This window comes from Macrobrachium nipponense, chromosome 9 (genome assembly GCF_015104395.2).
Source record: "Macrobrachium nipponense isolate FS-2020 chromosome 9, ASM1510439v2, whole genome shotgun sequence".
NCBI classification, from domain to species: domain Eukaryota; kingdom Metazoa; phylum Arthropoda; class Malacostraca; order Decapoda; family Palaemonidae; genus Macrobrachium; species Macrobrachium nipponense.
The window spans coordinates 83,433,848-83,443,468 of record NC_061110.1 but is presented as its reverse complement, the minus strand read 5'-3'; the positions used below and the strand labels follow the sequence as shown (position 1 = coordinate 83,443,468).

At 50.3% G+C, this 9,621-nt stretch overlaps 1 protein-coding gene across 9 annotated transcripts in view; it reads right to left on the bottom strand.

Annotated features, from left to right (window-relative positions):
- LOC135217964 (glyoxylate reductase/hydroxypyruvate reductase-like) overlaps positions 1-9,621 on the bottom strand; it is an 84,110-nt gene extending 74,489 nt beyond the window's left edge. Inside the window, exon 1 of one of the 9 annotated variants that reach the window (XM_064254081.1) lies at positions 9,507-9,621. Coding sequence is in view for 1 of the 9 variants with exons in the window: in XM_064254074.1 (XP_064110144.1) it covers positions 9,186-9,238 (53 nt within the window). In the remaining 8 variants the exon portion in view is untranslated. Of the gene's footprint in view, positions 1-9,185; positions 9,254-9,414 lie in introns of those variants that run through there. The other 8 variants (XM_064254075.1, XM_064254077.1, XM_064254078.1 and 5 more) reach the window with 8 other exon arrangements.

Genomic DNA, 9,621 nt, shown 5'->3' with positions numbered 1-9,621 from the left:
AACGGGTATCTGGAAATACGCGTCAATCAAGTCCACCGAAAGCATGAAGTCGTTCTCCCTGATGGAGTCGAGCACGGAGCGTGCCGTCTCCATCATGAACCGAGACTGGCGAACGAATCGGTTCAGGGGAGAGAGATCTATCACCGGGCGCCAGCCCCCCGAAGACTTCTCCACCAGGAAAAGACGGCTGTAAAAGCCCGGTGACCGATCCCTGATGATCTCCACAGCTCCTTTGCTCAGCATGGCTTGGACTTCCTGCCGAAGTGCTATGTCCTTGGATGATCCGGAAACGCAAGTCTGAAGGTGGACCGGGTTGGAGGTGAGGGGTGGCCGAGACTCGAAGGGTAGTAGATACTCCTCCCGAGGGACGTCTACTATCCAGGTCTCCGCTCCATAGCGCTGCCATGTCGCCCAATGGCTCGCCAAGCACCCCCTACTTCCGGCAGCAGGTGAGGGGGGAACGCCATCCCTAGCTTGCACTGTCGCTGAAACCCATAGTAGGTATGCTGCTTAGTTGTCAATCAAGTTTTTTGTAATAAAGTATTTTTGACAAGCTAGCTATTCAATAAATTTGTATTTTTCTCAATCAAAACATATGCCCCTCAATGCTAACTTTCCTCTTTTAATGACTTTCTGGTCATTGCAAATGCGGCTCCATAATTTCTTATGGTGCGAAAACAGAGGCCCAGGGACCGAAAACGATTGCGTCACACTACGGCGATAATCCGGCAGTAAAACATCTTCATATATTCAAAAAGTAAATAATAAAGATATATATGCGCATTACGATTAGCTATAACAATTACATGAATAGCTGATAATCTGCATGAATAACTGGTAAACTATTCTGCAAGAAAGTTGAGTAAAGCAATTATTTACAATAGGTACGAAAGCCAAGATGTCGTGACGTCATAATACAGGACTTAAAATAATTACTTAAATTTGAGTCAGAATCGAGTTACTTTTTCAATAACGAATATTTTCAAATTAATCATCATAAATATGTAAAATATTGATGTTTTACTATTTATTTTAAAAAAATATCCAAGTACATGCTTCGTTGTCGTCTTCTACCAAAACAGTTGTTTACTAACAAACAAGCTGGTTAGGGACCGTGTTCCGATTGTTGTGATAAAAGTGCCCCAGCGTCGTGTGTGCAATGGTGTGCGATTTATCACAGGAAATGGGAAGTTTATTGACAAAAGCGACTCCGTAAACATCAAGATGGCGTCAATCTTCTAAATATTTCGAGTTGTAAGTAAAAATGTTGAACGCGTTTTGGTGAGATTTGGACTGCCGTGTACACCCTTTTCATTACCCTCTGTTTAAATCTTAAAATTTAGCCTTAATTTCTAACTTTGAAGAAAATACATACTTCGAAAGTTGAGTAGAGGTCTTTAGCTCCGTTTCTCAGCAACAAGAAGTCGCGACTGATGCCCATCTCCAGTGTCAGGACGCGTTATAATATGACAATTTGTCGAAAATTGCATTTTTCCTAACTATACAAACCTGAGGTCCTTTAACAATAGGAAGGTAACTAGCGGCAGCTGGTACGGGTTCGTAAGCATTCGAACAAGGGGGAGGAAAACGTGGTAGTTAACTGCTTGTCCGATCGTGCGCGCGCTCGCGCGCCCGAGAGGTGAAGAATCACTTTTTGCTTTAGGCCCATGCAAAAAGTTTGCAGAGTGAGGGGTGGCATGAGGTGGGATATATGTAAAGGACCTCAGGTTTGTATAGTTAGGAAAAATGCAATATTTTCGACAAAATTGTCATTTGTTCCGATACGTAATACAAACCCCTCGGTCCTTTAACAATAGGAAGACTCACTTCTTTCTGGGAGGAATCTGAGGTCTTTGTAGTGAACAGACTGGTGTTCGTCCAACCCTGGAGTGCCTCCCTGGTCGTAAGAGCAAGGGAGGGATCCAAACCTCTGTCCGATTGATCGGGGTGTGCACCGCAGGATCAATGGTCAGACCTCTGGGCCAAGTACTAAGAGAGAGGCAAGCGTATCTCTTCGTACCAGCAAGCAAGAACTTGTTCCTGTTTGCAAGAGACAATCATAAAATGATGGGTTTGTCTCAATTTGGCATCCACTTCCTCCCCCTTGTTGGAGGAAGTGGTGGATATTTACTCCTATCCCTACTGAAAGGGATAGGATGGTGCTCTATTGAGTAGCTCACTGCATCTCGTCCTTACCCACAGCAGGGTGACGACCGTGTCCCTCTACCCAAAGGTAGAGGAAGAAAAGATGGGAAGAGGAGCCAGTCACACTCTCATTCCTCATCCATTCTTACGGTCACACCAGGACTCGATGCTGTTCAGCCTGCGAGGGTCTGGGTTAACTACACAACGTGTTGAGCAACCACCACGGTTCCTAAGGAAAAAGATCCAAGGAACTGTGGGCAATATCCTGAAGGTAGAAGGAGGTGCATGCGGTCCGGTTGGACCAGGCGCCTGCCTTCTATTTAACCTGCGCCACGGAGAGTTCTTGCGGAACGCGAGAGAATGATGAAGAGGCGTCCACTCATCCTGGGTGTCGAGTTCTTCTTCAGACAGCGCCGTCGGCACCTTCACAGGACAAAGCAGCATAGCCTTCGTATCGGAGGCGCAGGTGAAGTCCATTAGGGAGGGTATTGTGAAGGACTCGAACCAATCGTCAGTTACCGAAGGGTTCTGAGTCTTCGCTACGAAGATCGGTACGAAATCGAGCGTCACAAATCCCCATCCCTTTGTGCTTGACTTCTCAAGAGAAGTCATGCAGTTACTAAGACGAAAAGAAGGGAATAGTCGTATGACCTATCCCTCTTCTCGACTTTGGTTATGTACAGTACTCATACTGACAAGCTATTAAGACGAAGTAATGATTGCTCTGGAACAACGAAACTAAGTCCACAGCATAGTTCGTAACTGACTCGGGCGCTCTGACAGCTGCCGACTGACTGGTTCGGAATCAGTAGAGGCAAGTTGTCCAAGCATCCGGGTAAGTCACGTGACCTTCGCCCTTTAAAGAGTTATGCTGAGAGACCAAACAAATAAAATATTTGTTAGTCACCGATGCCCGGGACGGCGCGGCGATGATTCTCTTAATGCATAAGCTCAAAAGGCGAAAGTCAATTGCCTTCAAAAGACCGAGGTCCCTGATGGCAAGAAAATCTCATAGACGTTGAATCTCAGCTTAAGGAGAAACAACACTATGTGACGTTGAAGACGAAGGTAGGCAATGAATGCAACCTACGTCTTCCAGCTGAATCGAGAGAAGGAATCTCAAGATTCTAAACCTGTGCTTACAAATGACTGAAAACGCTAACCGCCATTTCATTGCTGTTCGTTGTGCAATGAAAGCGGGGCGTTATTCAGTAATGAAACACAGGGGAGAGCCGCTTGAAGAACTGCTTCTCATGGGCTGAACGTTTGGAAGTAGAGCTGGCAGGTGTGGGAGTAGGCGATGTCTTTCAATACATCTGCTAATCCGGGGTGAACAATGAACAATGTACAACTCCGAATACAAGATATTTTGAGGACAAACTCAGATTCCGCAAAAATCATTCGCATTATCGGGATACGATGCAGCAAGAGATTATTACAGAATTCTGTTACCGTGCGGTAAACAGAAAGATGAGAGTCGAATAGATATCTCTGTTTAAAATTCTCGCAATACCGAAGACGATGAATACTAGCGTTTCTCAGCAGTAGATGGTCATTCATGTATGCGAGAATCCCCGTTAATCAGAGACTTAAGTCCGTGATTGTTGGGCAGAGATACGGTTGTTATTCAATCAAAACAGGTGAGAAAGACATAAACAACCGTCTATCTCAAAGCGGCAGCTGATACTGAAATGCCTCGGGCAATTCAATACGCAGTAGCTGTCGCTGACTCGTCATCCTGAGTTGCCAAGTAATCCTTTCCACGAAGGAATGCGTTCGGCTAGAACCACCGAGCATAAAAAGATATGCTCGAGCAATTATATTTAAGCGAAACGAATTTCGGTTAAATATAAAAGCTTAAATGGTGTTGTGTGACAACACCATAAGTATATAAAATTGAAACTGGAAACTCCTGGGAGGTTGCAGGCAACCCGGGGTTGCAGTTCAATTAGAATACTTTTCGTCTAAGTCGCAATCCGTAAAATAACCAGGATATGCGCTACCCCCTCGACCATTCAACTGCTTAGCAGAATCATGTCGCGAGGTTAATATACGTAGATATTTGTAGGATTCTGAACAACGATCTCCATCCTAAATTCTTTCCTTCAAGAAAACAAAATAAGGATTGGAGATCGACCACCTTCGTTCTCTATTAAAGAGAGTGAAGGAGAAGTCTTCCTCGAAGGAAAGCTTCAATGGTGAACAGAATACTAAGACGATAGTTCAAGCCAAACTGGATATTCCCAGTCCGTTCTTCTCTATTCCAGGTTGGTCGCCTACTGTGAGATAGTCTTCTTTCAGCAGCAGTCTTCTTCCTAATGCTAGAAATTCCAGGAATTCGGAGCATAGGCGAGGTTCCCGATTATCGTGTAACATATCGGGGATTCTCGTCTCGCTCACTTTGGACCGTGGTCTCGCCTAAGTGTTTGGAGATCGTAAGAAACTCTAACACTCTGAATGCGCTAGAAATTCCGTTAGAATTCTAAGCAGTCTGCGAAACCCCCACCGAATTCGTCAAACGATATCGGCTGGTGGTCCTCTCGATTCCCGTAGAAATCGAGAATGGGGCAGGATCCCTCCTCAACGACCGGGCTTACGTCAGGTAGGACCCGAAGGTCCCCCCTGGTAGCGCAGTCCCCAACGTGGGATCCTACAGAGAAATCTCTGTAGGATCCTTCCCCTTTCCCTCGTAGCCGTAAGGAGAGAGGGAATGGGGGAGGAATTGGATACTCGCTCGCCTTCCCAGTGGAACTAGCAGTTGGAGAAGAGTAGGAGCAGCCATCGCCTTGCGGCGATGGCCTCTCAGAGTCTGGGAAAAAACTTATCGTCAGGAGAAAACGTTTTTTCCCGAGGAGGGTTACGAACTCTCACTGTAGGTAAGGGTCTGCCGCCACTGTGAACGTCGTCTGGGTGGGGCTGATCGACACCTGACAGGAGAGAGCCGATACCGTCTCCGACTCAATTCCAGTCCTCGTCGAGGTCGAAACCTCTCAGGAGGACCGAAGGAGTATTTAAATACGGTGTCCGAAGACACGTAGAACGCCGCTGTCGCAGTAGAGGAGGTGGAAGTAGCTTGATTGACCGGCCAGAACTGAGAGAGCCTTCTTGTCCGGAGACGAGAGACTCTGGTTCAAGACAGAATCGGCAAGCTCCGATCGCGGATACCCACCGTCGGTTTGGGTTCCTCTCGGGCCCCAAAACGACTCGAGCAGAGACATGGGCTCTGCTGGTGGGAGCGGCGATCCTTCCCCCCCGGTCGTTGTGCTGACGAATCAGTGCAATAACCTGGGTAAAGTTACTCTGAATCTCGGAAGTTACAGCGTCTTGAGGAGTAGGACCGTCCAGTCCCTCCAACAAGAGCAGCTCCCAGGACCCTCCTCCTTCAGAAGAAGGACCAGCAACAGATCCCTGACGGTTGCCTCCAATCACTTGCGCGTACGTCCTGGTTGGTCTAAGACCAACCTGGCACGTGCGGCGTCGTGACGGGATCGTGAGCGGCATCTCTCACGATCACTCCTATATAACCTCGCTCTTTCCGGGCGTATGCGAGGAAGTTGAAGGTATCGGAGAGGACAGAATGACGCTACCCACTCTCCCCCTGACGGTCGCCTCCAATCACTTGCGCGTACGTCCTGGTTGGTCCTAAGACCATACGTGGCACGTGCGGCGTCGTGACGGGATCGTGAGCGGCGGGCACCTCTCACGATCACTTCCTAGCTACCTCGCTCTTCCCGGTGTAGCCCGAGGAAGTTGAAGGTAGTGGAGAGACAGACCTGACGCTCCCCCCCCGCTCGCTGGCAGGACCAGCGTACGTGGGGGCTGCAGCCGATCACCAACCCGCGGTGGGGATCGATCTGCAGGCCTGGCCGTGCCGCTCACCTGTGGCGAGCGGCTCGACTGAGCACGTCGACCCCGGTCCCGTTGCGTCAGACGAGCTGCTGCTGGTCACCGTATCCGCCGGTCCCTGTGGGAGCGGCGGTCAGGTGACCTGCAGAGCTCGCTTTCGCCGTGAGACCGGTGAGTCGTCGCGGCACGTCAAAACCGCTGGTACCAGCCGATGCTGGTACCGTCGGTCGAGGGGACCTGGGGGACCTCTTCCCAGCCTCCACCCGTGGCCGGTCAGAGACCGTCACGTCCACCGGGACGAGGTACCGGCTGGTCGCTGCGAGAGCGGCCGCTGGCCTGGCGAGAGTCACCTGAGGCGGCTCTCGACAGTCTTCTGCTCCGTGCCTCGGTCATGACGCTGAGCGAACTCAGGCGTCTTAACTTTGGCTGCACGGTCACCCGAAGGAGATCGTACACTCGGAACTTCTCGCGGACGAGAAACCGAAGCCGGTACCTGGCTTAGCAGCCAGAGCTGCCAAGACCAGGCGAGGTGTACCAGCGGTAGCCAGCACACCCTTGGTCCCCGTCTTCTTCTTCTTCTCAGAAGGGGAGACGGGCCCCGTTCCCGAAGGAACAGGAGGACCAGCAGAAAGAACCCCCCCGTCACACCGGAATGTGACGAGCCCTTCGAAGTTCCCGAAGGAGTCTTCTTAGGGGGAATAACAAAACCCGGTTACCAGCTGGTCGCTGCGAGAGCGGCCGCTGGCCTGGCGAGAGTCACCTGAGCGGTTCTCGCCAGCCTTCTGCTCCGTGCCGTGGTCTTGGCGCCGAGCGAACTCTGGCGCCGAAACTTGGCTGCACGGTCTCCCGAGGGAGAGCGTACACTCGGGATCTCCCGCGAACGAAGAGACCGAGCCGGAACCTGGCGTCTAGCGGGCATCGCCGCTAGCACCAGGCGAGGAAGTACCAGAGCTAACCGATACTCCTCTGGTCCCCGTCTATCTCTTCCTTACGGAAGGGGAGACGGGCCCCGCTCCCGAAGGAGCAGGAGGACCAGCAGTCCCCCTCCCCCCGTCCCACGGTGGGACGGCCCTTAGAAGTTCCCGAAGGAGACTTCTTAGGGGGGGAGGCAGCCTTCTTCTTCTTCGGCTTATGGGCCTTAGAAGTCGAAGGGGAAGAGGCAGCAACAGACGAAGACGAAGATGACACCTTCCTCTTCTTCGTCAGCTCACGCAGGACAGTCGTCAGGTCCTCCATCCAGGCCAGAGTCGGGCCTATTGCCGAAGCAACACGGCCCGACTGCACCTGTCCGGAAGGACCTGGGACTGGGGAAGACACACCATGGGCAGGACCAGCATGGACAGGGCAGGAACCAGGAGCGACAGGAACAGCAACCAGCTCAGGAGCGGCAGGAACAGGCGGCAGCGGTAAACACAGAAGGGACAGCCAAGCCAGTAGCGGGAACCACATCAGCGACAGGTACGGCAGGCCCAGCCATCGCCTCGTAGAATCATCGGCAGCCAGCGTGGTACTGGCGGTCGGTCCGCCAGGGGCGAGCTGCTGGAACAGCGGAAGTCTGGGGCAGGCAACACGAAGAAAAACACAGGCGGCGGCGGCATACCCTCCTCGGTACGGCGGCGACCAGCCCTAGAAGACGGCAGACGGCGTCACCGACACAGCATGGGGAGTGTAGACCAGCGGGGGGAAGCAGCATAAGCGGCCCGTGAAGGTTGTAGTGGAGACCACTCCAAGGTCACCGCCCCAGACCTCGCTAGACTCTGCAGCAGATCGTGGATGCTAGGCACGCCCTGCAGCCGCAGTGGTCCATACCTGTCCAAGGTCGTCTCCCACGGATGTAGCACCTGCGGTAGCACAGACAGATTAGTAAGAGGGGTTCCCTCGCGCACGGGGGGGGAGACATGCCCCACCCCGAACGGAAGGAAGACCCCAAAAACAAAATACGAGGAAGCTGAGCGGGGGGGCAGGAAAGAAGACGAAGAATCGGATACCAAGGGAGTCGCGGGAGAGCTTTCCGACGACTTCCTGGCAGACCTTCGCTTCCCCTACCCCGCACAGCAGTGAAAAGTAATATGAAAATGAAACAGAATACTGCACTGCGATTCACTTCATAGAACTAAAGAGGGAAAAAATCAATTCCCGGTAAGAGCGGAAACTTGATCCATAATAATATGATCATCAATAAAATATATGAAAAGAACAATACTGCACTTGCTATTTTCCACTTTCACACAATAAATCGTAAGGATTAATTCCGGGTAAGAGCGGAAATTGATCCAAAATTAAATTTGATGCAATTAATAAATGAAATGAAAAGAAAACTGCATTGCGAATCCACTTTCATTGCATTCTATTCATACAAAATGAGAGGCTCTTGCCGAGCGCAATCAAGCTCTCGGCAACGAACGCACAGGGCAAAAATATAATGAAAAAGTGTACTTACATCTTTCAATTACACACTTTCGCCCAAAATACATGACTCGGCGCGAGTGCGCCCGCCCTCGGCACCGAGACATAATTCAAGGGTTCAATTCATGAAAAGAGCGGAAATCGCCGTCTCTACGGCGATAGTTCCATGTTGATTCATAATTAACGTAATGAAAATGAACAGTGTACTTACAGTTTCATTTTCAAGTCAAACCAAACCATTAGTAAAAAACACAATATAAACAAAGCATACGACGATGAAGCGGGCAGAGAGCGATGACGAACACGTCCTTCACACCCGCGGCCGAAAGCAAAAGTGATTCTTCACCTCTCGGGCGCGCGGGCGCGCGCACGATCGGACAAGCAGTTAACTACCGTTCTCCCCTTGTTCGAAGCTTACGACCGTCCCAGCTGCCGCTAGTTACCTTCCTATTGTTAAAGGACCGAGGGTTTGTATTACGTATCGGAACAAGTACTTTTTTGGGGTTGTACACATTGATCGTACATGGTCCACCCCTGTACCATGCAGTTTTTTACCCTAGTAGTATTTCAAGAGGAAAGTAAAGGTCTCAAAGTGTCCATCTCCGGTGTCAAGACGTGTTAAAAGTACTTTTTCTAGAAGGTGGGTCAACGAGCAGGCAAGACTGGCACATGTAGTCCAATTGATTGTTTACCCTATCAAGAGCCAGCGTCCGGCGATGCAACACCTCGAGACCTCTACTCTCTCTCGAAGTAAGTTTATTCTTCCAAGTCACAAATTAAGGCCATACCCAGTAATTTCTGATTTTCCGGAAGGTGGTCGCGCTATAGTAGAGGCCGCCATTCGATATTTCGCCCTACCTACGAATTAGTAGCTACTACCTAGATGCCTGTTTGTGGCCTAGGCTACTTGATAGGTAGCTAGAACCGACCAATGACAATCGGAATACCAGTATGCTGAGCTAAACCGGCATGACACCCTTAGGCAACACAAGTTGTACACCACGGTGTCTTAATTACCCTATCAAGACAGTTGAAACTGGCGTCAATTACCTGGTTCTCAATTAAGTACGTACTTAATAACCGTAATACCTATTTTGCCACTATCGTACTTGATTATCAATACCGCAAGAGGTGAAGTAGTAGTAGTAGAATTGAGTTGACCTTGAAGCGGCCCCTTGGCCCTTGCTCGTTCCCTTTACTCAACCAGGATTGAATAGTTGGTAT